Raw genomic sequence first — 27,916 nt, forward strand, 5'->3', positions numbered from 1 at the left:
CTGCTCCCTGCAGAGCATGCGGCCCTTAACCCCTCGGACTGTGGTACACGTTTAACAATCCAGGATCTTAATTGGGTTGTTTCCCTGCCTTTGTCTCATTCAGAGTGCTGACCGCAGGTTAATTACATGGCAGCTTTGTTGTGCCAGAGGCTGAATTCTCCCATCCCAGCTACTTAGAGATCAGAACTGGATTAAAAGGCACCAGCTGGGAGTTATTTTTAATTCACCTGACTTGAGGTTTTGTTCATCTTGGCTGGGTGGTGGCCTCTCTGGTGAGGGAAATGCTAGAGGAATGAGCTGTAATAATGAGGAGTCGGAGATTATAAAGCCAGAAGGGACCATTGTGCTTATCTAGTCTGATCTCCTGTATAACACAGGCCTGGGGACTTCCTTGAATTAATTCCTGGTTGAAGTAGCGGATCTGTTAGAAAAACATCCCACCTTGATTGAAGAATTGTCAGCGATGGAGAATCTGCTGCAGCCCTTGGTAGATTGTTCACATTTTGTGCTTTGTTTCCAGTCTGAATTTGTCTAGCTTCAACTGCCAGCCACTGCACCGTGTCAGATCGTTGGCTGCAAGGTTTTGGTAACCCTTGTGTGCTGGGGGCTTCCCAGATGTTCAGGAAGGGAAGTCCCTGCCCTACTTTGATCACGAGCTGCAGACAGACACACACACCTGGGATGGGGGAACAGCCAGACAAACCGGGCATTCGTAGTGGTAGCAGAAGCAGCCTTGTTTGCACACACTCCTTTTGCCCCTTTGCGCTGGGGACTGGGTCAGGCATGGAGCTGGGGTGGGGCGGGAGCAGAGATGGGGACAGGGCAGGGCCCTCCCTCACTGCCCCCTGTGGGGGCTGGCCTAGCCTGCTGTGCGCCCCCCCAAATGTCTAGGGGCCACGTTCCCCAGTCTAGGGATCTGTGCTGTAGAGGAAGGGGGCTAAGCTGTACTGTTGTAAGGCACCTCTCCATTCTGAGGGTGGCGCTGGTCTAACAACCATGCGGCTGTGGTTATTCTATCCCGGAATGTGTAGGAGCCGGCCTCAGGCAGTAGCCATAGGGAGGGACAGGGAAGGAGGCATGATGGAAATGATGCCAACGGCTGGCAATTTGGGGGCAGGGGAGCAGCATGATGGTGGAGGCAGAGATCCTAGATTCCCAGGCCAGTGGTGTGATCAGCGAGTGTGACCTGGCTAGCCCAGGCCAGAGCTGAACCCCAGGGCTGCTTGTGGGGTGGAGCCAGAGCGGAGTGTTAAGAGAGAGAGAGATATGCCCCCTCTTCCTTCAGGGGCTTAGAGTGTTGGGGAATCTGCCCCATGCCTAGGTGGGCCTCAAGGGTTTATGGCCTAAAATGAGCCCGTTATTTCCAGCCTCATTTGCTCCTGCTTCAGGCCATTGGCATTAGATCCAGGAGGGAGGAGAGCAGGGCTTCGAAGCTGCGGTGTTGGGGAGGGGAGCCCAAAGGAGTCTACTCTGGAGGGTGGGGGGCAGTGTGTGTTTGTGTGGAGGGAGTAGGGAACAGAGGGCCAGGCCCCAGCAGGAGTGGGTGACTGGGGGAGCCAGGCCCAGTAATGGGGACAGTCTTTGAGTTTCCCTGGTGCATTGGGGATGCTGTGCCCCAAGGTGATTTCATATAGATCCTGAGAGGGGGTAGGAGGATTAACTGGCCCCAGTGCCGTGGGCTCTGGGGAGGAGTGGTCTCCCAGCGCAGGTGAGACAGTGCCATCTGGGGGCTGGGCACCTTGCCAGATACTTTATGCCACCCGTGGGCCATTCCTGCTTGAGCCCAGCCATCAGCTGAGGCTACAGGTCAGGAGTTTTCCACTCACAGTGTTCCCCAGCCCCTCCACAAACCTCACCGCAGCATTTAATCCTCTGGCATCCAGTGGCAGGGAGTTCCACAAGGTCTCTTGGGGAAGGACAGCTGCCTGTTTCCATGCAGTTAATACCCCAGTGTCTCTGGTCAGAGGACTGGGGAACCGACCCCCTATAGCCCTTAAACACTGTGACGTTCCCCTCTGGTGTCATCTGGACTGGTGATCTGCTAGGTCACCCCAATCCTTGACTCTGGGCCCCAGCCTTACCCTGCTCTGCTGTGAGAACCCCCACTCCTGGGCAGTTCGTGCACAGCCTCTGGCATGTAGAGTGCTCCTTAGATTGCACAACGGAATGACATGAGCCAATATCTCCGGTCCCAGACGCAACCCTAGGAACCTGCAGTGTCCAGTTATGCCCACTGGACGCTGTGAGCTTATATGAGTTCGTCAATTTAACAAAGAAATTGATATGTACCAGGCTTGTTATCCCAAGGGAATCTCTGACATGCTTCAAACCAAACGCACTGCGTCAGGTAGAATAAACAAAACAAATGTCTTAACTATAAAGATAGATTTCAAGTGATTATAAATCAAAACATATGTCAGATTTGGTCAAATGAAATAAAAGCAAAACACATTCTAAGCTGATCTTAACACTCTCAGGGCCCTTACAAACTTAGATGCTTCTCACCACAGGCTGGGTGGTTGCTCTTCAGCCAGGCTCTCCCCTTTGATCGGGACTTCAGTCACTTGGTGGTGGTGTCTGTAGGTGGAGGTGGAAGAGAGAGGAAGAGCATGGCAAACATCTCTCACTTTTATCATGTCCTTTCCTCCCTCTTCGCTTTTCCCCCACCGCCCCTTCAGAGTCAGGTGAGCATTACGTGGAGTCTCTCCAAGCAAGGCTGAACAATTCCACTGGTGGGGCCTCCTGCAGGTAAATCGTTGCACTGTAGCTCCCTTGCTGGACAATGGTTGTTGATGGATTGTTTGACACCCCGCCCGGGCGTTGGTTACTTTCCTTTCTGTTGCCTCTGAGGAGCTAATATCTGGCTGATTCCCCCAACTTACAGCATGTTTTAGTGACAACCATACTACGCAATCCTCATAATTTCATATGCATTAATGATATATCGAGAGAAATGACTTTCAGCAGATCATAACCTTTTCCCTGATACCTTACAAGGCCTGCTTTACACGCAAGATCACGATGATATGAAAATGAGGAATATGGGGGTTACAGCACGCTCCCCCTAGGTACAGCGGCGGCTCCAGGCCCCAGCACGCCAAGCGCATGCTTGGGGCGGCATGCCGCGGGGGGCACTCTGCCGGTTGCCAGGAGGGCCGCAGGCAGGTAGCCTTGGGTGGCATGCCTGCGGAGGGTCTGCTGGTCCCGCGGCTTCGGTGGACCTCCCACAGACATGCCTGCGGAGGGTCTGTTGGTCCCGTGGCTTCGATAGACCTCTCGCAGACATGCCTGCGGAGGGTCTGTTGGTCCCGTGGCTTTGGTGGACCTCTCGCAGACATGCCTGCGGAGGGTCCGTTGGTCCCGTGGCTTCGGTGGAACTGTGGGACCAGCTGACCTCTGCAGGCACGCCTGCTGGAGGTCTGCCGGAGCCGCGGGACCGGCGACCGGCAGAGCACCCCCCACGGCATGCCACCGTGCTTGGGGCGGCGAAACATCTAGAGCTGGCCCTGCCTAGGTATAGAATGTCACAAACACCCCCTTTTATGTTGCATTGTTACCCAGTGGGGAAAAAGAACAGTTTGCTGTCTGGACAGGCTGGGAGATGTCAGTGTGAATGTTACATGGCTGCCTGAGTGGGTCATTAAAAAGGAAGGACTGGCTGAGGGTGGCTCCCCGAGACAGTAAATCCACTCACCAGGACATGGACGCCTAGCAGCCTATGCCCCAGAGGAGGATGGATTTCCCCACCGCTCAGCAGGGAGGCTGAGCAAACCCCCCAGCAGGAGAACAAAGGGCTGGGAAGGTGGGGTTAGGAGTTGGCTGTGGGAAGGAGTCAGGGCTCTCACCTGGGAACTGACCAGGGAGGTCAGACTGAGACAGAGCCTGAACAGAGGTGTTCACTACAGCTTGGCTGGGTTCTGGGCTGAGCGGGACGGACTTGGGCCGTGCTTTAACCTTCACTTCTCTGTGCTCACCTATGGCCCTCCTGTGCTGGGTAACAGCTGACTGCTGAACCCAGCTGTTTTGACAACACTGAGTGTCACCACAAATACTTAATGAGGCGCATTAAGAGCAGACAAGGCTGTGCCAGGAGTCTGTCCCAGCTGGGAACTCTGAACTGAGCTCACGGGATGAGGCAGAAGGGTCAGTCACGGCGGTGAGGCCTGATGCCCTTAAGGAAATGTGGGACCCTTTGGGGGTCTGGCACACTCCAAGAGACTGTTCCAAAGCTGGGGGTGTACCACTAATCCTGTGGATCCACATCACACAATCACACAAGGACAGACACACACCATGCAGTGTCACACACAACCACAGACACCCCATGCACCCACACAGAGACAGACACACACCATGCACAACCACACACCATGCAGTGTCACACACAACCACAGACACCCCATGCACCCACACAGAGACAGACACACACCTTGCACAGCCACATACATTTTACCACAACCACGCCAGGCACAGCCACGTGCACACACACCAGGCACAACCACATATGCATGTTTACACACAAACACCATGTACAACCACCCACCATGCACAACCACACGTACACCCACTCTCCATGCCCAACCATACGTACACACACACAACCACATGCACAACTATACACACACATGAATGTGCACATGCAGCACAACCACACAGGCCGGCCAGGGGAGGGGGCACCTGTGGGTGGCACCCGGGGAGTTAAAGGTTGATCTGTAGGTTGTGTTTGCGCAGCTGGACTCATCACAGCAGCTAAAGGCTGGTCAGTGGCCAATGAGAAGCTGGGAGGGGGGAGGGCTCCAACTGCACGCTGGGGCTGTGGGAGACATAAAGGGAAGGGTGAGACACTCCCCACCCCTACCACCAAGTGTGATCCTGGCATTTCTCAAGGGTGACCTGCACTGGTGAGATCTGCCTGGTCCCAGTATATGCTTTTCCTCTGTTCTCCCTGCCCTACTTTCTTCTCTTCTGTCCCATTTGGAAATCTCCTCTCTGTTCTTTCCCCCCTCCTTCTCCCTCTGCTCCCTCCCAGTCTCTCTTCTCTATCCACTCCTTCCTTCTCTCACTACTTCCTTCAGTTCATTCTTTCTGGTCCATCACTCTTTCATTCTTTCCTTCTTTCTTTCTCCTTTTAATTTGTTCTTTCCTTTTCTAATGCATTCTTTTATTTCTATTGTTCATTCTTTAATTCTGTTTCTCATTCATTTCTTTTCCTTTGTTTTCTTTCCTTAATCCTTCTTTCTTTCATTTATTCCATCTTTCACTTGTTCTTTCTTTCCTTCTTTAATTCCTTTTCTGTTTTGCTCATTCTTTATTTCATTCTTTTTTTACTTGTTCATTCTTTCCTTCTTTAGTTCTTTGTTTTTTCTAACATTTTTTCACTCTTTTCTTCCCTTCTTTAGTTCATTCTGTATTTTGTTTCTTCCATCTTTTGTTCATTCTTTAATTATTTCACAAGAACATAAGAATGGCCAGACTTGGTCAGACCAGTGGCCCATCTAGCCCTGTGTCCTGTTGTCCAACAGTGTCCAGTGCTTCAGAGGGAACGAACAGAACAGGGCAATTATCAAATGATCCATCCCCTGTCATCCAGTCCCAGCTTCTGGCAGTTGGAGATTTAGGGACATCCCCAGCATGGGATTGAACCCTTGACCATCTTGGCCAATAGCCATTGATGGGCCTGTCCTCCATGAATTTACCTAATTCTTTTTCGAAACCAGTTGTGGTTTTGGCCTTCACAACATCCCCTGGCAACGACTTCCACAGGCCGACTGTGCACTGTGTGAAAAAATACTTCCTTTTGTTTGTTGTAAACCTGCTGCCTATTCATTTCATTAGGTGACCCCTGGTTCTCATGTTATGCGAAGGGGTAAATAACACTTCCTCATTCACTTTCTCCACATCAGTCCTGATACCACAGACCTCTATCATGTCCCCCCTTAGTCATTTCTTTTTTAAGCTGAACAGACCCAGTCCTTTTAATCTCTCCTCATATGGAAGCTGTTCCAGACCCATAATAATTTTTGTTGCCCTTCTCCATACCTTTTCCAATTCTAATGTATCTTTTTTGAGCTGGGGCGACCAGAGCTGCATGCAGTATTCAAGGTATGGGCGTGCCATGGATTTACATAGCGGCATTAGGATATTTTCTGTCTTATCTATTCCTTTTCTAACGGTTCCTAACACTGTTCGCTTTTTTGACTGCCAGTTCACATGGAGCAGATATTTTTAGAGAACTACCATGATGACTCCAAGGTCTTCCTGGAGTGGTAACAGCTAATTTAGACCCCATCATTTTGTAGGTAGAGTTGAGATTATGTTTTCCAATGCGCATTCTTTTGCACTGATGAACACTGAATTTCCTCCAATTCATTTTTTGCTTGAATTCATTCTTTTTCACTCATTCCCTCCTTCTTTAGTTTGTTCTTTTATTTCTTCTCGTTCCTTCTTTCTTTAATTCATTTTTTCACTCATGCATTCTTTCCTTCTTCAGTTCGTTCTTTCATTTTCTTTCGTTCTTTCTTTTTGTGTCTCACTCTTTCTTTCCCTCTTTACTTTGTTCTTTCATTTCTTCTGGCTTTCGTTCCTCCTTTAATTCTTTCACTGACTCGTTCTTTCCTCCTTCAATTCACTTTTTGTCTGATCTTTTTTAATTTGGTCTTTCTGTAATTCACTCTTTCTTTGCTCATTCGTCCTTTCAGTCTTTCTTTAACTTGTTTATTCTTTTATTCATTCTTCAATTCTCTCTTTATTTTGTTCTTTGCCTCTTTAGCGCCTTCATATTTTCTTATCCCCCCTCCTGGCTCTCTCTCTCTCTCTCTCTCACACACACACATGCAGAGTTGATGCCCTTATAAAGCAGACCACACATGCTCTTTTCACTTCCTGCACTGCACACACAAGCGCTCTTCAACTCCCGCTCAGCCGTTTCTAACTCCAGCAGTTGGCAAACAGCAGGCAAAAAAAACACACCGCTTAGCCAGTGGCTTGAGGCAGAGAGAGAGTTCGCTTGACCCCTCCCTGCTCTGGGATCACTGACCCCTTTCGCCAGGAGGGTAAGTGTGTGCGAGGGCTGCCAAGGGGGAGCGGTGTGAGGGGAGGTGGTGGCTGGGGAGGGGGCCAGCTGGGCCAAGGGGACTGGAGTGTTTCACACGTGTGTGACTGGGTCAAAGCGATCGTTGTGCAGTCCACGTGGCAGTGTGGCCAGGCCAGGCGCAGCCCAGCCCTGTATTGATTCTGGGCTATTTTGGGGGAGGAGTAGGGCCATGTGGCTGGTTGTGCTGGAACAGGAAGAGGAGAGGGGGATTCTAGGAAGCTGCTGGGTGGGGGGAGGCCATGTTGCGAGGGGGCTTGAGTGGATTACAGAGCTGGGATGTTGGAGGGATGGGAGCACTGGAGGGGATACCCCTGCAATGGGGGTACCCCAGAGTGCTGCCTCCTGTCAGAGAAGCCTGACATGAGAATCCTGGCAGCTGGGGCTCAGCACCTCTGCTTCCACCAGGGGGTTGTGGGACAGCTTGAGGCAGGGCAAGGCCCTCGTGGACACGGGCCGTCTAGGGGCTCTTCCCCCAGGGCACAAGTCTTTGGCTGGTCCGTGGGGCCCCTGGTCCTTCCCCCAGGTGCTATTCCCCTTTGAAGCCATTTTCTCACCTAAATTTCTCTTCCTTAACATTCTCTCATCCCACCTTTGGAGATCTGCAAACTCAACAGAGCCCCAAACATTCTGTCTCCCATTGGGAACGAGCCCTGTGTAGAGTCAGCACTGGCACCGGGCCAAGGGCAAGCCTGTTGCTCCAGCCTCTTCACTCCAGCCTCCAAACTTGTGCCTCACTTCAGGGAGCGCTGCCCCACTCCCCCACCTTGGTCTTTTTCACAGTCTGTGCCCCCAGCCCCGGCGGGGGGGCACCCGGCTTTGAGATCGGGTTGCTCCAGCTGGATTGGCTGTTGCTTTTAGGGTGCTCAGACAGCAAATGTGAAAAATCGGGACGGGGGTGGGTGGTAATAGGAGCCTATATAAGAAAAAGCCCCAAATATCATGACTGTCCCTTTAAAAATGGGACATCTGGTCACCCTAGTTGCTTTCCCCAGTCCTTAATTTGTGCCAGGGCTCAGCCCCGGCACCTCAGGGCTTGGCAGGTCATAGCCCCCACATCGCTGGGCTTGGCAGATCGTGGCCCCTGCACCTCTGAGTTTGCTGTGTCAGTTAAGAAAGCAAAACAATTGCGTCTCTTTCACTACAAATCAAACACTGGCTTTCCCATGTGAAATCCCGTGTTGGTATTTCAGAGAGTCACAGATCCGAAAGCCAGACCAGCCCACTGCGACCAGCTCGTCTGACCTCCTGCTGCCTTGACTGAGTTGGTGTTTGAACGAGAGAGACCAGGTGGGTGAGGTAACCCTGCTCACTGGACCGACTTCTGTCCAGTTTTCCAGCTCTACAGAGACCAGCACAGCTACAGCAACCCTGCAAACACGGCCGAGCTAGAGCAGATCTAGCAAAACCGTCAGTCTCCATTTCCTGCCCAGGTGGACTAACTCTCTGGCCCTGGTGGGTTGTTTCCCTGGCCTCGCTCGTAGCATCTGTGACTTTCAATAGGAGAAAGGATGGTCCAGTGGTTAGGGCACTAGCCTGGGACTGGATAGACCTAGGTTCAGTTCCTTGCTCTGCCACAGATCTGGGGCAGGTCACTTGGATTTCCGTGCCTTAGTTTCCCCATCTGTACAATAGGCATAATTGGCCTGTCTGTGTAAGGGTACAAAGGCATTGAGGGAGCTCAGGCACTATGGGCCAGGTAAGTCTCTAAGACAGATGGATACTGTGCTGTTTACTCCCTCTTCCAAACTGGTAGGGCAGAGGTTAAATAAGACCAGATCCCTGCAGCACCCCCCATCCTATGCTTTGCCATTTAGTTAAAGAGGGGAGGGGCAAGGAGATAAAGTGGGAGAGGGCAAAGAATGAGCCAGTCGCTCTGTGTCCCCAGCCTGTGGAGCAGGGATGGTGCTGACGCTGCAGCAGGCGTACCGGCGGCGCTGGTGGATGGCGTGCACCGCTGTCCTGGAGAACCTCTTCTTCTCTGCCGTGCTGCTGGGCTGGGGCTCCCTGCTCATCATGCTCAAGCACCAGGGCTTCTACTCTGACATGTGCACAGGTGAGAGGGGAGGGGCCCAGGGAGAGAGCGGGGCAAGGGAAAGTGTGTGGGCTTGAGCGAGAGAAGGGCGGGGCACAGAGAGAATGGGAGGGACAAAGCTGGAGAGGAGTGGGGAAGGGCACAGAGAGAGTGGGAGGGACAAAGCTGGAGAGGAGTGGGGAAGGGCACAGAGAGTGGGAGGGACAAAGCTGGAGAGGAGTGGGGAAGGGCACAGAGAGAGTGGGCGGGGCCAAACATGAAAGAGGAAGGACAATGACATGGGCGGGGCCAAGCAGGAGAAGGGTGGGGGATGATATGAGGAGTGGAGGGCAAAGGGAAGTAATGGGATTGGGCAATCAGGGGAGGAAGCTGAGATGAGGAGGGGCATGGCCAAGCAGGGGAGGGGTGGAGGCACGGTAAGATGTTGGAATGGGGACATGTGGGAATGTGGGTGTGGCCAGGGCTCAGTCCCTGCAGAGGCCCCACAGAGCTGGGTTCCTCCCCAGATCAGCTGGGCTGGTTCTGGCCCCTCCTCCCAGGTGAGTGGGACAGGCCCGGCGGGGTGGATGGGTCTGACAGGGTCTGGGTTGCTCTGCCTGCCACAAGAGACCTGCAGCCAGACACAGCCTGGAGAGGGACAGACGGACCTGTAGGCGATTGACAGGCACCATGCCGCTGGCACCTCCCACCAATCCCAGCTGCTTAGAGCAGGCTGGGCCAGGCCCCCCTCAATGGGCCCGGGCACTGATGTACACATCTGCCCTGTGCCAGGCTGTGCTGGGACTCATCCTGCCTTGGCCCCCCCGACACCCACCCCATGGGGCTGCAGCATGCCCATGGACAGGTTGACAGTGAAACCAGCGCTTGGCACAGACCCCACCAGGTGTGGCACCATACAGCATTCCTGAGCCAGGGCTGGAGACCCTAAGGGACTCCTCTGCCTCACCCTTGCCCCCAATGGGATCCCGCTCCCTGCATGGGAACCCCTGCCCCTCCCATCCCCCATAGGAACGGTCAACGCTGAATCCCCACTCTGTCACGCTGAGTGCACAGATGGGGCCCACAAGGATTTTAAAAATTAATACTGGCCACTCCAGGCTTGTATTAAACTCCCAAGGTTACAGCTTTTCTCTGACCTTGGCTTGGTAAACACTGCCACCACCCAAATGCAAAAAACCCCTTTTGAACCCAGGAAGGAGCACTTGGGAATTCCTCCCTGTGGGACACCCTCAAGCCCTTTCAGCCCCGCTGGGGGGAAGAGCTGAGAAAGGAAACAAAGGAAATTAGCTGTGGCTAGCAGCTAATTAAACAACATGCACAAAGTGCTTAGGACACCAAAAATCCAATCCTGTTCTTAAAAAAGGTAAATTTTATTAAAATCAAAAAGGGGAAAAATACATCTGGAATTTAGGCTTTTTGCTAGATCTTAAAAGAAACAATTATACAAATCAGGCACCCAAAACAGCTTTCCTGGGGGGTTCAGCTTAAAGGTTACAAGCAAACGAAAGCATCTGGGGTTAGCACAGAGGAGTCCACAAGCCAAAATAAAGAAAATCAACCTGATCGCGTCTAGCTAAACATTCTGATCTACTTACACATTTAGAGTTCAGATAAGTAGTTCTAGTTAAGAGCTGATGATTTATGATCATACCTAGCTTAGCTGCTTATAGCCCGGCTGCTCTGTCCCTCTAGCCCAGAGAACAACAGGCAAAGGCAAAGTTGTTTTCCCAATTTTAAAAAGTTTCACCTTCCCATTGGTTCTTTTGGTCAGGTGCCCACTTTCCCCTCCCTTTACCTGGGGGACCTTTTAACTCTTTGTAGGTAAAGCAGGTAAAGAACAGCTCCCAAGAGGGATTTTACAGCTAAGTGGCTGGCTGGGTGGCATCAAAGGGAGCTCTCCCCCCCACTTCTTTATCACAGGAACCCTGACCCTCCCCCTTGCCTCCTGTCCCTCCATGGGAACCCTGACCATTCCACTGAGAGCCCCTTGTCCCCCCATGGTGCCCCCTCAACCCCCAGTGAGACGTTATTGCCCTCACTGAGAGCCCGGCTTGAATCCCATGAAACCTCTTGCCTCCTGCTCTCTCATGGGCAGGGCCGGCTCCAGGCCCCAGCGCGCTAAGCGCGTGCTTGGGGCTGCATGCCGTGGGGGGCGCTCTGCTGGTTGCCGGGAGGGCGGCAGGCGGCTCCGGTGGACCTCCCGCAGGCGTGCCTGGGGAGGGTCCGCTGGTCCCGCGGCTCTGGTGGAGCATCCGCAGGCACGCCTGCGGGAGGTCCACCGGAGCTGCGGGACCGGCGAGCGGCAGAGCGCCCCCTGCGGCGTGCTGCTGTGTTTGGGGCGGCGAAATGGCTAGAGCTGGCCCTGCTTATGGGACCCACCTGGTCCCCCACTGAGAGCTTTCCTGCCCCCCATGAGCCTCCTTGCTCCCTGATGAGACTCTGTGCTCCTCCCGTGGGCCCCTGCCCAGCTATGGAGTGAGAGGAGAGTACGGCCCCTGGGGCAAGGGGGGTCAGAATCGGGGGGCTCCCCCCAGAGCTGGGGAGGGTCTGACGCTGCGAATATCCCCAGGTGAAAACGGGACCAACGGCTCAGCTCCGGAGCATCCCCTCCACCACTGGCCTAGCTGCGTGGAGCAGGAGGAGATGCTGAACCTGGGCTTCACCATCGGGTCCTTCCTGCTGAGCGCCGCCACCCTACCCCTGGGGGTGCTCATGGACCGTCTGGGGCCCCGGCCCCTCCGCCTCCTCGGCAGGTGCGGGGTGGCCTGGGGGGGTCAGGAACCCCCTGGGTGGGGGCTGTGTGGAAGAAGGGCCCATGGAGATGGGGAAGAGCTCCACGGATTTCTTCAGGAAACAGGGCTGGGTCCTAAGATGGGGGAGGTGGCTGAGATGGGCGTGGGGGGGACAAGGTAAAAGGAGGGAGAGATGTGCACTGGGGATGTCCCAAGGTGTGGGGTGCCAGAGGTGCCCGAGGTGGGGGCTGGGTCCTGTGGGGGTAGGAGCCTCAGGGATATGCTTAGGGTGGCTAGATCTCAAGATGTGGGCACTTTGGGAGGTTTCCATGGGAATGGAGGGATCCCAGGGTTGGAGAGGGGCCCATAGACTGGGAGTGCTGATTACTGCCCTGTGCCTCTGTAGTTTCAGCTTTGCTGTCTCCTGCGCTCTGATGGCCCTGGCTGCCTACGACCCCCCAGGTGAGGTGAGGGCTCCTCCCCACAGCCCCCCACCCCCTTGTCTTCCCAGCAGCACCCACAATCTCCCCAACCTGTTTCCTGAACCTGTTCCGTACCTCCACTGACACAGTCCTCCATCTCCACTGCTTATCTCACGTTCTGCTGTCCCCACAGTCTCCCAGCCCTGCGCCCCTCTGCTTTCCCGTTCACGAATCCCCAGCCCTGCGCCCCTCCGCTCTCCCGTCCCCAAATCCCCAGCCCTGCACCCCTCCGCTTTCCCGTCCCCAAATCCTCAGCCCTGCGCCCCTCCGGTTTCCCGTCCCCAAATCCCCAGCCCTGTGCTCCTCCGCTCTCCCATCCCCAAATCCCTAGCCCTGCACTCCTTCGCTCTCCCATCCCCAAATCCCTAGCCCTGCACTCCTTCGCTCTCCCATCCCCAAATCCCTAGCCCTGCACTCCTCCACTCTCCCATCCCCAAATCTCGAGCCCTACGCCCCTCTGCTCACCAGTCTCCCAATACCCAAGCCCCATGCTCCTCTGCTCTCCCGGCCCCCCAAACCTCCAGCCCTGTGCTCTTCCACTCTCTCGGCCCCCCAAACCTCCAGCCCTATGCTCCTCCGCTCTCCTATCCCCCCAAACCTCCAGCCCGTTGCTCCTCAGCTCTCCTGTCCCCAAATTCCCAGCCCTGCTCTCCTCTGCTCTGTCATCCCCCTAAACCCAGAGCCCTGTGCTCCTCCGCTCTCCTATCCCCCCAAACCCACAGCCCTGCGCCCCTCTGCTCTCCCGGCCCCAAATCCCCAACCCTGTGCTCCTCCGCTCTCCTATCCCCTCAAACCTCCAGCCCTGCTCTCCTCCGTTCTCCCATCCCCTCAGTTCCCCAGCTCAAACTCATCTACTCTCCCCACCTCTCTCGCCCCCAGTTCTCTCCCCACTGATTTTCCTCGGCCTGTCCCTGAATGGCTTCGGGGGGATATGCCTGACATTCACCTCGCTGACGGTGAGTGTGGGCTCTGTGCCCCCTGGGGGGAGGGGCTGTGCCTGTTGCTGTGGGGCAGGAGGGAGTGCTGAGCCCCTCAAGATGGCCAGCTGGGGGCAGCAGTGGTGGAGAGGGGCTGTGCCTGTCACTGTGGGGCAGGAGGGAGTGCTGAGCCCCTCGGGATGGCCAGCTGGGGGCAGCAGTGGTGGAGAGGGGCTGCGCCCATTGCTCTGGGGCAGGAGGGAGTGCTGAGCCCCTCGGGATGGCCAGCTGGGGGCAGCAGTGGTGGAGAGGGGCTGTGCCTGTCACTGTGGGGCAGGAGGGAGTGCTGAGCCCCTCGGGATGGCCAGCTGGGGGCAGCAGTGGTGGAGAGGGGCTGTGCCTGTCACTGTGGGGCAGGAGGGAGTGCTGAGCCCCTCAGGATGGCCAGCTGGGGGCAGCAGTGGTGGAGAGGGGCTGCGCCTGTGGCTGTGGGGCAGGAGGGAGCGCTGAGCCCCTTGGGAGGGCCGGCTGGGGCCAGCAGAGTGGGGGAGGGGTACCATGCCAGCCTTCCTCAGGGCACAAAACATCTTTGGTCCCAAGGCTCCGCTTGGATGCCCAGAGAGGTCAGTGCCCTGATCTCCTCCCAGGGCTTGGCACAGGGGGCCTGAACTCCACAGCTGAGTACCGAGGAGGCAGGTGGTGTGGCAGGACCCTGGCCTAGAGTCACATGGCAGGGGAATGACTAGCCCCCCTGCCTGTTTCTGGGTCCCCACGGCTCCCTGCTGGGCCCTGCCCTGGCCTGCTGAGGACGCCTGTGCTTGAGCTTGCTCAGCCACTCCTGCCCCACGCGGGGGTTGGTCCAAGGACATGGCGCAGCACCCAGTTCTCAGCGTGGGGCCGAGCCTGGGTCCCCAGTGTGTGGGGAGGGGGCTGTGTGTGTGTGTGTGGGGGGGTGCAGGTCATAGTGCTCATGGGCAGGGGCTCTGTGCCGTCTCTCACCATCTCCCAGGGCTGAGCGCGCTCGCCCCTCGTTGCCTTGGGCTGAGGTGCCACTCGCCTGCCACGGCTCCCATTGCTCTGGGCCAGGCTTGGAGCTATCTGCCTCCTGGCTGCCTCTGCATGGGCCTGACCGATGGCTTACACGGTGCTGGGGAGCACTGCCCTGGTGCCCAGTGTGGGGCTGCTTGCCCTGTGGGGTGGAGACTAGGCCAAGCTCTGAACCTGGCACAGGAGGGCCTTGTGCACCTGCTTGGGTCAGGTGGGGGCTGGGGCGGGGTTGTGTTCGCCCCATGCTGAATGCTCCTGTCTGCGTTGGTTGCTGAGGGATGGGCAGCTGGGCACTGCAGTCCTGGGCACACAGGGGAGGCCGGTTGGCTGGAATGTCAGTGCAGGGTTTCTGTCAGGGCTGGGTCCCCTGCTGCAGCTGGGCCCCGGAGGACAGGCCGGGGTGGTCTTGGGGGCCATGTCCCCATGCCAACTGCAAGGCCGGGCGTGATCCCGCCCCTTGCCTGCTTCGTGATGGGGTCTGACCCAGGCGTCATGCACATGCTGCATGCAGTGCTCAGAGCTGGGAAGTGTGCCGGCGCTGGGTGCCAGCGAGCCCTCGGGGCCGGGCTGCCAGGGGACCTTGGCAAAGGGCTGGGCGGAGCAAAGTGGGCAGCCTCTGGCATGGGGCACTGCATGGGTCAGGGGAGCGGGAATCTCTCCATCCAGCACATGAGGGGTTAGGATTACACCCTCCCCACCCCGGTGGGGTCATGTTGCATCTTGGCACAGGCACAGGCCCCCCCCCAACCTGCCAGCAGTCACGTGACCTGGGCAGGTAGCCGTGCAGCCAATAGGGAGGCAGGATTGTGGAGCACACCCCCTGCCCCAGCGCTGGAGGAGAGGGAGGGAGGGGGCAGGGCACGTGTTGGAGCTGGGTTAGGGCCCCAACCACGTGCTGGCCTGTTTACTAAACCAAGGTGCCCTGCTGCTTGCGGCTGCACCTGGGGGAGGGGAGGATCAGGCCTGATCCCCTCCCCCATGGGGCCCCAACACTGTCCAGAGCTGGGATCCAGCCCTGCCCTGTGGCACCCTAACCCTGTATCTAGGCTTCCTCCCCAGGGGGAATCCAGGCCTCCTCTCCCCTTCCCCGACCCACTGCTCCTCTACTGAGATACCCCCCGCCCAGTGGGAGTCAAAGGGAAATGGCTGCCCCCAGGCTGGAGTGGATCTGGCCCCCTCAGGGCAAGTTGGCCTGAGCTGGGCAGCGGGGAGGGGCCTGCAGCAGGGAGAGGTGGTGTGGATGGGATGGGATGGGGGGAGGGGGAAAGAGATTGGGGAGGGCTAGGGGCTGTCCTGGCACTGGGGTTGTCCCCCCCACCCCACCGCCTCTCCCCCCACTAACATCTCTGCTCTGTGTCCTCCCCAGCTGCCCAACATGTTTGGGAACCTGCGCTCCACCTTCATGGCGCTGATGATTGGCTCCTACGCCTCCTCGGCCGTCACCTTCCCTGCAGTCAAGGTACGGGGCCTCTCGATGTGGGGGCAGGTTCAACCCCGCCCATCCCCACTTCCTGCTTCAGATCAGTGGGTGGCCTGGGCTGCTGGATTGGGGTGGCTCACAGAGCACTATCAGCACCTCTGGGTTACATGGGGAGAAATCGGGTATCAGGGTGACCCCTGCCCAAGATGCCAGCCAGACCCTCCCTGTCCCATCTGGCCCCCTCCCTGTCCTCATCCGCCCCACTAACCTCCTGGTCCCTTGTTCCCAGCTGATCTACGATGCCGGCGTTTCCTTCATCACCATAATGCTGACCTGGTCAGGCCTGGCCTGCCTCATCTTCCTCAATTGCCTGGTCAACTGGCCCAAGGAGTCCTTCCCGGCGCCCGAGGAGGCTAACTACACGTGAGCAAGGGTGTGGGAGCGCCAGCCTTTCCCAGCAGGGGGCGCTGGCTGTGGAGGGAGCTCCCAGCAGACAGTGGCAGGTCTCCCCCAGCAGGCAGCGCTATGGGGGCAGTGGCAGGTCTCCCCTAGCAGGAGGCGCTATGGGGGCAGTGGCAGGTCTCCCCTAGCAGGCGGCGCTATGGGGGCAGTGGCAGGTCTCCCCTAGCAGGAGGCGCTATGGGGGCAGTGGCAGGTCTCCCCTAGCAGGGGGCGCTGGCTGTGGAGGGAGCTCCCAGCAGACAGTGGCAGGTCTCCCCTAGCAGGCAGCGCTATGGGGGCAGTGGCAGGTCTCCCCTAGCAGGCGGCGCTATGGGGGCAGTGGCAGGTCTCCCCTAGCAGGAGGCGCTATGGGGGCAGTGGCAGGTCTCCCCCAGCAGGCAGCGCTATGGGGGCAGTGGCAGGTCTCCCCCAGCAGGCGGCGCTATGGGGGCAGTGGCAGGTCTCCCCCAGCAGGGGGCGCTGGTTCTCATCTCACCCCCCTTTCCCTGGGTCAGGAAGAAGATCAAGCTGAGTGAGCTGGCACTGGATCACAGGGTGACGGGCGATCGGTTCTACACCCATGTCACCACCGTGGGGCAGCGCCTGAGCCAGAAGGGGCCATGCTCGCAGGAGGGCAAGGAGCTTTGCACATCCACGCAGAACCTGTGCCACGGGGCCACGATCCCTGCCGAGTGTGAGTGCCACATGCCCCCTGGGCTCCTGGTGCCAGCTGGACCCAGCACCCATGGGGGCAGAGGTCAGGGTACCTTGCAGGGGGCAGGGTCTCTGGGTGGGCAGGGTTTGGGGGCTGCTGGGCTTCCCAGAGTGTGTGGGGTGGGGGAGAGGGAGGTTCAAGGTGTATAGGGGGAAGGACTTTGCCAAGGTGGGGGGCAGAGCTTCCTGAGGAGGGTAGTGTGATAGGGCCACCCAAGAGTGTCTGACGGGCTCAGGGTGTCTGATACCCCCCAGGGGAGCAGTGTGTGTGAGGGGGATCTGTCAGGCTGCGAGGTGCAGGGGGGTATGGGGCTCTCCCAAGCTGGGGGTACAGGGGACTGTAGGGAGTTGCAGGGCTCTCCCAGGCTGGGGGGTACAGGGGAATGTAGGGAGGTGCAGGGCTCTCCTAGGCTGGGGTTGCACAGGGTACAGTGCAGGGCTATCCCAGGCTGGGGTGTGTGTATGCAGGGATCTCCCAGGCTGGGGGGTACAGGGGTGCAGTGCAGGGCTCTCCCAGGGTAGGGGGTAGAGGGAAATGTAGGGAGGTGCAGGGCTCTCCCAGGCTCAGGGTACAGGGGAGTGTATGGAGGTGCAGGACTCTCCCAGGCTGGTGGGGGGGTGCAGGGCTCTCCCAGGCTCAGGGTACAGGGGACTGTAGGGAGGTGCAGGGCTCTCCCAGGCTCGGGAATACAGGGGAATGTAGGGAGGTGCAGGGCTCTCCCAGGCTGGTAGGCGGGTGCAGGGCTCTCCTAGGCTGGGGTTGCAGGGGGTGCAGTGCAGGGCTCTCCCAGGCTCGGGGGTACAGAGGAGTGTACGGAGGTGCAGGGCTCTCCCAGGCTGGTGAGGGGGTGCAGGGCTCTCCTAGGCTGGGGTTGCAGGGGGTGCAGTGCAGGGCTCTCCCAGGCTCGGGGGTACAGAGGAGTGTACGGAGGTGCAGGGCTCTCCCAGGCTGGTGAGGGGGTGCAGGGCTCTCCTAGGCTGGGGTTGCAGGGGGTGCAGTGCAGGGCTCTCCCAGGCTCGGGGGTACAGAGGAGTGTATGGAGGTGCAGGGCTTTCCCAGGCTGGTGGGGGGGTGCAGGGCTCTCCTAGGCTGGGGTGGCAGGGGGTGCAGTGCAGGGCTCTCCCAGGCTCAGGGTACAGAGGAGTGTATGGAGGTGCAGGGCTCTCCCAGGCTGGTAGGGGGATGCAGGGCTCTCCTAGGCTGGGGTTGCAGGGCGTGCAGTGCAGGGCTCTCCCAGGCTCAGGGTACAGAGGAGTGTATGGAGGTGCAGGGCTCTCCGAGGCTGGTGGGGGGGTGCAGGGCTCTCCTAGGCTGGGGTTGCAGGGGGTGCAGTGCAGGGCTCTCCCAGGCTCAGGGTACAGAGGAGTGTACGGAGGTGCAGGGCTCTCCCAGGCTGGTAGGGGGATGCAGGGCTCTCCTAGGCTGGGGTTGCAGGCTCGGGGGTACAGGGGAATGTAGGGAGGTGCAGGGCTCTCCCAGGCTTGGGGGTACAGGGGAATGTAGGGAGGTGCAGGGCTCTCCCAGGCTGGTGAGGGGGTGCAGGGCTCTCCTAGGCTGGGGTTGCAGGGGGTGCAGGGCAGGGCTCTCCCAGGCTCGGGGGTACAGGGGAGTGTACGGAGGTGCAGGGCTCTCCGAGGCTGGTGGGGGGGTGCAGGGCTCTCCTAGGCTGGGGTGGCAGGGGGTGCAGTGCAGGGCTCTCCCAGGCTCAGGGTACAGGGGAATGTAGGGAGGTGCAGGGCTCTCCCAGGCTGGTGGGGGGGGGGGTGCAGGGCTCTCCTAGGCTGGGGTTGCAGGGCGTGCAGTGCAGGGCTCTCCCAGGCTCGGGGGTACAGGGGAGTGTACGGAGGTGCAGGGCTCTCCCAGGCTGGTGGGGGGGGGGTGCAGGGCTCTCCTAGGCTGGGGTTGCAGGGGGTGCAGTGCAGGGCTCTCCCAGGCTCAGGGTACAGGGGAATGTAGGGAGGTGCAGGGCTCTCCCAGGCTGGTGGGGGGGGGGGTGCAGGGCTCTCCTAGGCTGGGGTTGCAGGGCGTGCAGTGCAGGGCTCTCCCAGGCTCGGGGGTACAGGGGAGTGTACGGAGGTGCAGGGCTCTCCCAGGCTGGTGGGGGGGGGGTGCAGGGCTCTCCTAGGCTGGGGTTGCAGGGGGTGCAGTGCAGGGCTCTCCCAGGCTCGGGGGTGCAGCCTGGGGCAGCGGGCGGTGTGTGGCCGGGGCTAGCCATGCCCCCAATCGACCGGCCGATTTATGGCCCATTTATGGCCGGGCGGCTGCTCAGTGCAAGGCCGGGTACCTTGTGCATCAGGCAGTGGCTCTGCCTGGGTGTCTAGCTCCACCTGCTGGCGGGATCGGGGCGCTGCACTTTCCCCGCCCGTAGCGCCCGACACCGATAAGTCCCGCTGGGCTCTACCTGCGGGATCTGGGGCGGCCCTAACCCACGGGGGGGCGGAGCACCCACGTACCCACGCGGCGGGCCTACTGCGCAGCTGCTAGACCGAGCTCGAGTTTGGAGAGAACCCAGGAGTCCTGGCTCCGAGAACCCCTGCCTGTTCTAACCACTAGATCCCACTGCCCTCCCAGAGCTGGGCTGCAACCAGGAGTCCTGACTTCCACCCTGCAACTAGACCCCACTCCCCCGCCTCTCCCCGAGATGGGGTAGAAGCCAGGAATCCAACAGTGCTGAGATTCACCTTTCCCACATGTCAGAGCAGAGGTGGGCAGTGACAGATGCCCCTGTCTGTTTGTAGGGAGGTGATGGGAGCTGCCTTAGCTGGTGAGAGTGGGGATGACTCTGGCTGAGGCTGTCAGGGGGATGGGGTCTCTGATGAGGGGCAGCCTGGGGATGACTCTGGCTGAGGCCATCGGGGGATGGGGGCTGGGGTGATGGGTGGAAGCCTGGGGATGACTCTGGCTGAGGCTGTCGGGGGGATGGGGTGTCTGATGGGGGGCAGTCTGGGGATGACTCTGGCTGAGGTTGTCGGGGGGATAGGGTCTCTGATGGGGGGCAGCCTGGGGATGACTCTGGCTGAGGCCGTCGGGGGGATGGGGTCTCTGATGGGGGGCAGCCTGGGGATGACTCTGGCTGAGGCCGTCGGGGGGATGGGGTCTCTGATGGGGGGCACTATCGTGTCTGGTGGAGGAGGTGTGGGGGTTGTCTGCTCTGCCCCAAGAAAAGCTGGTTAACCCTCTGCACTCGTCTCCTTGCCTTCTCCCTCCCTCGCCCCTGCCTGCAGACTCGATCCCCTTCCGCCACAGCGTCTGCTCCCCCATCTTCCTGTGGAGCCTGATCACCATGGGCATGACCCAGCTGCGCATCATCTTCTACATGGCAGCAATGAACAAGATGCTGGAGTTCCAGGTGACGGGCGGCAGCCAAGACGGTGAGGGCCCAGTGGGGACCGTGTCATGGATCCACTGGCCCAGCCTCTTACCAGTCCCTGGCCCCCAAGGCCCCACCCAGTTCCACAGGGGCAGGCCCATGGCCTCTAGGGCCCCAGCGATGGCCGTCTGTCTCCTCGGCTTCCGGCAGGTTTGTGCCCGTTCAGGGCACTGTGCTGTCAGGGGTATCTGCAGCGAGAGCAGCAGCCTTCCCAGACACGGGGGAACATTAGCCGCCTGGCCCACAGGATCGGAAAGGCCTTGTGTTCGCACAGAGAGGCAAAGCTCGAGCCATAGTCCAGCCTGGCCAGCGCCGGTGCAATTAGCCAGCCAAGCTGTTATGGCCTCTATCTCCATGTGGCTCCTTTTCAGCCCCAAGGCCTTGCCACCGGCCTCCTTTCCCCTTTGTTCTCCCGCTGGGGCCTTTGTGCTGCTTCTCGGCTGAGGGCTGGGGGAACGTCTCCTTCCTCCTGGCTGGTGGCTGCTAGGGGTGAACAGCCCGGCCATTGGGGTTCCCGCTCTCTTGCTGGATTCTCCATTGATGTGGGTTGGTTTTCGCCAGTCCTTTGCCGACCCTTCGTACCACCCCAGCCAGCCACGGGATGCACACACCTCATGGCTCTTGCTCTGCCCCAAGAAAAGCTGGTTAACCCTCTGCACTCGTGTGTAGAGCAATGCAAAGCGCAGAGGGAAACCGAGGCACGCATATGCCTCATAAACATGGCACCAAAATTCCCACTTGGTCACAAGGGGACATAGGCCAGGAGGGGGCTTTGGGTAGGGGCCTGCTGTCATGGACCCACAGGGTGTGTACTGTGCCCTGCTGTTTCCCCTGCCCCTTGGAGGAGCCCCACCGAGGGCCCCGCTCTTCCTGAAGGGCCAGACAGGCGGCCTCCCCGCCTCTGGGCTCCACTGCGAGCTCTGTCCAGCAAGGCAGGCTCCTGGCCACAGATTCGCCCGCTCTTCATGCCAATGTGATTTTCAGCACAAACCTGCCCTAACTCAGCCCGGCCAGTTCTCAGTCTGTCGTCCAAGGGACGAGTTTGCCTGTCCGCCTGCGGGAGGGTCCCAGGGAGCGCCTGGGGCTCCCACTGGCTTTACGCACCCTCCGTCGATGTGGAGCCAGGCCCCAGACTGTTATGGGACCCAACACCTTCTGCTCCCAGAACTGCTTTTAATCCTTTTGTGCCCACAAGTAGCAATGCAGAGTACAGAGGGAAACTGAGCAATGCATAGAAATATCTCAGAAAATCATCACTTCATCACAGGAGGGCATAGGGCATGAGGGGAAGCTGGGTGTGTGTGTGTGTGTGGGGGGGAGTTGGGGTAGGAGGGAGAGACCGAGGTGGGCTGGGGTGGGGGTAGGGGGGAGCTGGCATAGGAGCGGGGAAGCAAAGGCCAGCAGGGGGAGCTGGAGGTGAGTGTGAAAGGGAGAAGGTGTTGGAGGGACATTGGCTTGAATGGGGGCAGGGACCTTCTCTCCAGGCCCTTTATCCCCTGTCTGTGTGTCTCTCCCCCCTGTTGACCTCAGTGCCGGAGGAGCTGATGGAGCAGGCTGAAGACACAGGTAGGAGCGGCTGGGGGTAGCCGAGGCCAGCCCTGCCCCCTGCCCTTCCAACATTGCTAGCTCCGGCAATGTACGGAGCTGCCAAGAGACTGGGGAGCCCTGGGCCCCTATGGGGCAGGCAGTGGGAGTGGGGTCTCCCACATGCAGTGGCTGATGGACCGATGCCCTCCCCAGGTGCTGTGCTCTCCGCTATACAGCAGGGAGGTGGAGCGTGAGTGTGGGGTTCTCCCCCTGATGGGGAGGGCATGGGCATAAGAGTCTCCTCTCTGATCAGAGACTGGGGGTGGGGACTGGGCACAAGGGTCTCCGCTCTGATGGGGGTAGGGCCTGGGAGTCTTCCCGGCAGTGGGGTTGGGGACGGGGCCCGGGCACCGGGTTCTCACCCTCTCCCCGACGGACAGTTGAGTTCTACGCCTCCATCTTCGGGGTCATGCAGCTGCTCTGCCTCATAACCTGCCCCTTCATCGGCTACGTGATGGACTGGCGCATGAAGGACTGTGTGGATGGGCCGCTGGGCCCGGGCGCCACCGCGGCAGCTGGGTGAGTGTGTGTGTCCAGGGCATGAATCCAGCTTGGGGGCCTGCGGGTGGGGGTGGGGGGGAGAATCCTGGTGCCTCAGGGCGCGGATTCCTGCTGGGGGGGGGAATCCTGGCACTGGTGCCCTTGGGTGCAGACCCCACTTGGGCTGCTGGGGGGTGAATCCTGTCACTAGTGCCATTGGGTGCAGACCCCTCTGGGGCTGCTTAGGGGTGAATCCTGGCACTGGTGGCCTGGGTCACGGAACCTGCACGGGGTGCGTGTGTGAATCCTGGTGCTCATGCCCCGGGGTGCGGATGCCGCTGGGCTGGCTAGTGACTTTTTCCCCTGCCGTTGCCAGGGCCGGGGCTGAGAAGTCATCTGCTAGGCCCCGCTCCCGCAAGATCCAGAAACTCACCAATGCCATCCGGGCCTTCACCTTCACCAACCTGCTGCTGGTGGGCTTCGGGGTCACCTGCCTCATCGACAACCTACCTCTGCAGGTACCGCCGGCCCCTACTCTGCTCCCCCATGGTGCCCCAGGCAGGTGCCGCCCCGGCCTGCTCCCCCTTGCCCCATGGCCCGCCAGAGCTGGTGCCACCCTGAGTCTCCTGTCCTTTCCCATCGTGCCCCAGGCCCAATGGTCATTGTCTGCTGCTGATCCTCCAGGGTGCCCCCCACATTCTGATGCCCCCATCTCTCTCTCTCTCTCTGCAGTTTTTGACCTTTGTCCTTCACACCATGGTGCGAGGCTTTTTCCACTCCGCCTGTGGGAGTCTCTACGCCGCTGTGTGAGTCCCCCACTCCCCGCACACGCTTGCCCCATCCTTCCTACTTGCCCCTGCCACACCCAGAGCCTGGAGCGCTGGCTGGGGATGCTCACAGGGGCATGACCCAGCAGCTGGGGACCCTGTCTCCCTCCCTCCTTAATTTTCCTGGGGTGCCAAGGCTGATGGAGTTTGGTGATGAGCGTTAGTCCTTCTTGATGGGGGGAGGGGTACGAACCAGCTGGGATGTGGGGCAGGCGGGAGGGGAGATGGGGGGTTTCCCCCTCGATCCCACTCATTCTCCTGTCTGCTGGGGCCATGGCAGAGGACTGGGGTCACTAATCAAGGGGAGGGTCATTCTTAGGACTTTGGTGGGGGCGGGGCCTGGTTACCCGGAGGGGCACCGGGTGGGCAGAGCCCTCACTGGCCGCTTGGCCTTTGGTTGGCAGGTACCCGTCCAGTCACTTTGGCACTCTAACTGGCTTGCAGTCGCTGATCAGCGCCGTCTTTGCTCTGCTGCAGCAGCCGCTCTTCATGGTCGTGGTGGGGCCCCTGGCTGGTGACCCCTTCTGGGTAATTGAAAGGGCCGTGACCCCAGGCCAACCCTATCCTGGGATCCCCTCCCCACAGACCTCAGGCTGGGGAGTCCCTGCCCCCACCTGGGGAGCTAGCATATGGCAAGTGGCGGGGCAATACCAGTGCCTGTCCCCGCCCCCCAAGGGCTTAGGCTCTGCCCTGCTCTGAGGCTGATCCACCAAGGGATGAGGGAGGCTGGAGTGGGGAGGATGGATCTGGTGCCCCTTCCGCTGGCTGGGCAGGGGGCTCTGCGGAGGCACCTGGCCCCGTTAGACCAGAGGGTGCCGTTTGTCCCAGCTGAATGCGTTAGCTGACACTGGAGAGATGAGGGGTGGGGCTAGACCCAGGCTCCTCCTACCATCCTGAAAGGGGTCACAGGGACCTGCCTGCCCTTGGAGAAAAGGGTATAGTTGGGGGAACAGGATGTCTCAGGGAAGAGGGGAATGGGACATGGGGCCCCTCCCCTCTAGGGGGCACTGGCTCTGATCTGACCCCAGGATGGGGTCACTGACTGGCTCAAGTGGTCAACGGGGGGGAGTGGGAGTCTTTCCCCTCTAGGAAGCGCTGATCCCTGCGCCTGGCTGGCTTGGGGAGTGGGACAGTCCCTGGTGGGGCAGGTGCCTGTGTCCAGATTGGGAAATCTGCCCAGTTGGCACTAAAAAGGTCTTGGAGTCCGAGCTCCTTGCCCCCCCCCCCGGGGGAGGAGTGCAGGGCTGTGGAGCGGGCCCCTTTCCCAGCATGCCATGCAATTAATAGGGGGTGGAGAAGGAACATATTTTGGTGGCTGAATCACTGAGTGGGTAGCTCAGCTGTGAGATGAAATCACTGATTTCCCCCCTCCAAATCTCTCCCACTTGCCTTGCATCCCTCTCCCCCCCACCACAGGTCAATTTTGGCCTCCTGATCTTCTCTCTCCTGGGCTTCCTGCTGCCCTTCTACCTCTGCTACTTCCGGCGCATCCTGCTCCGGGACCAGCCGGTGCTGGGACAGATCCCAGACCCGGCCGAGGGCGCCCAAGTCAAACTCCAGGACGGCGTGGCCCTCAATGGCATGCTGAGTGCTGACGACACTGCGGCATAGGAGGGGCTGGAGAACGGGTTGGGGGGGGTGGAGAGCGTGGGTGACATAGAACAAAATGCCAGATCCGCTCATCAGCCGATTGCCGAACAGATGGGATGAGACACTAAGAGCAGGAAAAAGAAACACTTGTAGGTTTCAATACGCGGGAGCCATGGAAATAGCCGAGCTGCCTCGAATTTCTAATAGTTATTTTTTATATATATATCAAGAGAGAGATCTATATATTTTTGCAGGGAACTTTATAAAGCTCTGTGACTGTAAATAACTAACCAAAGATCGGGGTGCGCTCCTAAGCCCCAAATCAGGACATGCCCTTACCATAAAGATGTGCCCCTTGGAAAGAGGTGCTGGATCAGGGCATTCAGGATAATAATTTCTAGCACTTACCTAGCCGCAGTCAAACTGTGGTGGGTGAGTATCAGAATTCCCCCCCGCCCCATGTGATAGATGGGGAAACTGCCTAGCTGCCGAGTCCTGGGTTTGAATCGTAACTTCCCCCTCCCTGCCCTGCCTGACTGAGCCTTTGCCTATCAGCTAACATGGAGGGGTCAAAGTTTCCTCATGCTGCTAGGACGTCTCTCGTTGGCCCACACTGGGTTGTCGATAAAGGTTCCTTTAAAACAAATGAAAGGAAGTATTTCTCCACACAGTCAGCCCGGTGGAACTGTTTGCCAGAGGATGTTGTGAAGGCCGAGACTAACAGGGTTCAAAAAAGAACTAATTCATGGAGGACAGGTCCATCAATGGCTATTAGCCAGGATGGCGAGGGATGGTGTCCTTAGCCTCTGTTTGCCAGAAGCTGGGTATGGGCGACAGGGGATGGATCACTTGATGATTCCCTGTTCTGTTCATTCCCTCTGGGGCACATGGCACTGGCCACTGTCGACAGACAGGATACTGGGCTAGATGGACCTTTGGTCTGACCCTGTACGGCCGTTCTTATATTCTCTTCTAGGATGTCCCCTGTCTGCCAACACTGGGGTGTCGATAAAGTTTCTTTCTCTTCTAGGACATCCCCTATCGGCCAGTATGGGGTGTTGATTAAGTTTCCCCTCCCTTCTCAGGCCACCCCACACCAAGATACCCTTTATCTGCTAACTCTGGGATGTCAGTCAAGTTTCCCTCCATTATAGACACTCTCTGTCTCCTGACACTGGGGTGTTGATCAAGTTTCCCCTCCCCTATTTTATAAGCTATCTTGTTGTGTATGGTGGTTGTGGATCCCACCCCACCCCAGCAGAACCGGGCCCTGGGAGGTGTCTGGGTGTATTTCTCAGGTGCTCCAATTCATCTCTTATTTGGGAGAGAGCAGACGTCCATGTCCACAAATGATACTGAGGGTGGATCAGAGCCGACAGTGAGTTCTGAGTCTGGCTGCGGACCCCTCGGGGGATGGGTGCAGGGGCCAGGTTGGCAGTACTGAAGGGAGGTGCTTGAAATCACATCTGTCAATCCAGGCAGCGCTGGGGAGCAACCACAGTTGGGCACCTTCCAGAGACATCGTTGCATCCATTCTCTATGGTGTTGCTACCCCTTCCTGGAGACCAGCGAAGGGGTTGGCCAGGAAGGGGTGGGAATGGGCCCCTGCCCCCTCCTCTCTGTAAGCCCCTCTCTATTCCCTCCCCCGTTGCCAGTGCTCCCCAGCCAGTGGGGGATTTAATTTATTGTTCTGCTTGTATGTTTCAGAGGAAATAAAAAGGCAAATATAAGGCCTGGTAGTGATTGTGTCTCGGGGATCTGGGCCCCACCCCAGTGATATCCCAGCTCCCTTGGGGCTTCCAGGAATCTCAGGACAAGGCCGCTCAGGAGGCGTTGTCTGAAGAACAGAGGCTCAGGTCTTACCCCAGATCAAAAATGGGCCAAGAGGCAGAAATCAGCAAGATCAGGCAGGCAGGTTCCTTCCTGGCAGAAGGTTAATGCCAGGTCTGCCGGCTCTGCACGGGTTCCCGTGTCTAAGCTCTTAGGGTGCTGGCAGAGAAGGTGAGTGGCAAAGCAGCAGCAGCTGCAATGGAGAACACACCCAGTGCGTGAGGTCAGCCAAGGCACAGCGAGGGAGCCCAGAGGGACAGGAACGGGTAGCATGCTGGGAGCTGGAATTCAGTGTCTGCCCAATGCAAGGAGATGGAAGAATTTGAACCCCACATCCCACCTGCCAGGGGTCTGAAATAACTGTTGCAGCTCAGAAAGGGGCCTGGGTGTCATTGCAGACAGATCAGTGGAGAGCTCTGCTCAATGCGCAGCTGTGAGGATGCCGAAGGAACGAGATGGTGAATAATAGTGAGGATATTATAGCACTTTCATATCAGTGGATGGCGCAGTCTACTCCAGACACCATGCGCCACACAAGGATGGTGCAGATCTTGAGTGGTTCAAAGAAGGGTGACGAGAATGATCCGGGGGCCTGGACACATGCTTTAACGATGAGCGATTGAAAAGATGGGGGATTGTTACCTTAGACGGGATGGAAGTCTATAAAATACCACAGGGAGAGCTGGAGCGGCTCCTCTCCTTGTCCTGACACAAGGGGACAGTTGGAGACGTGGAAAGGGGGGCAAATTCCCACCACAAGAGCGGAAAGCTTATTTTAGACAACACACCACTAGCCGGGGGAACTGCCTGCCACAAGATTGCAGTGAGGCTGAGAGCAGGGCTCCAAAAAGGGACTGGCCATTTCTGTGGGTAACAAGACTAGAGTGAGTTTTAGTGACTGCTGCCTGCATTGGGGCAGGGATCTTAGAGCTCCGGTTTAAGCCAATCTCTGATTACTAGTGATGAGGATGAGACCCTGTGTGTGGGTGGGGGGTGGGGCGGCAGATGATCCCACCTCGGATCCCGCGGGATTCTTACACTTTCCAGCTACTATTAGAGACGGGAAACTGGGCCTGATGGCCCTGGGCTCTGCTCCGGTCTGCTGGGCCCTGTGTCCTCCATGGTGACTGGCTGTACCACTCGCTGCAGCCTCCTGCCACCCTGTGATTACCCAGTCAGAACAAGGTCGGGTCTGGTTAGTACTGGGATGAGAGTGCGGTGGGAGGTGCTATCCCCTCGCAGTCAGTGCTGGCTCCAGTGCCCCAGCATGGTGCTAGGGGGTGCTGTGCTGCAGGGAGCAAGGGTGGGGTGTCACGGATCTACAGGGTCTGTGCTGTGCCCTGGCCTGGATGC

The 27,916-nt window shown here is 58.6% G+C and overlaps 1 protein-coding gene across 7 annotated transcripts; it reads left to right on the forward strand.

Annotated features, from left to right (window-relative positions):
• Positions 1-2,371: 2,371 nt before the first annotated feature.
• Positions 2,372-26,463, forward strand: SLC43A1 (solute carrier family 43 member 1). Of its 7 annotated transcripts, none has more exons than XM_050954332.1 (16): positions 2,372-2,748; positions 8,284-8,380; positions 8,979-9,146; positions 11,695-11,878; positions 12,264-12,319; positions 13,219-13,295; positions 15,670-15,762; positions 16,013-16,146; positions 16,680-16,858; positions 20,104-20,250; positions 21,780-21,815; positions 22,217-22,355; positions 22,693-22,834; positions 23,049-23,122; positions 23,548-23,671; positions 24,560-26,463. In XM_050954332.1, exons 3-16 carry the CDS (start codon positions 8,993-8,995, stop codon positions 24,752-24,754), a joined length of 1,734 nt encoding a protein of 577 aa, XP_050810289.1. In that variant the 5' UTR covers positions 2,372-2,748; positions 8,284-8,380; positions 8,979-8,992; the 3' UTR covers positions 24,755-26,463. The 7 variants fall into 7 exon arrangements, with proteins under 7 accessions (XP_050810289.1, XP_050810288.1, XP_050810290.1 ...); XM_050954331.1 differs by lacking the exon at positions 2,372-2,748 and adding an exon at positions 6,631-7,052; XM_050954333.1 differs by lacking the exons at positions 2,372-2,748; positions 8,284-8,380 and adding an exon at positions 6,631-7,052.
• The last annotated feature ends 1,453 nt before the right edge of the window (positions 26,464-27,916 follow it).

This window comes from Gopherus flavomarginatus, chromosome 5 (genome assembly GCF_025201925.1).
Source record: "Gopherus flavomarginatus isolate rGopFla2 chromosome 5, rGopFla2.mat.asm, whole genome shotgun sequence".
NCBI lineage: Eukaryota > Metazoa > Chordata > Testudines > Testudinidae > Gopherus > Gopherus flavomarginatus.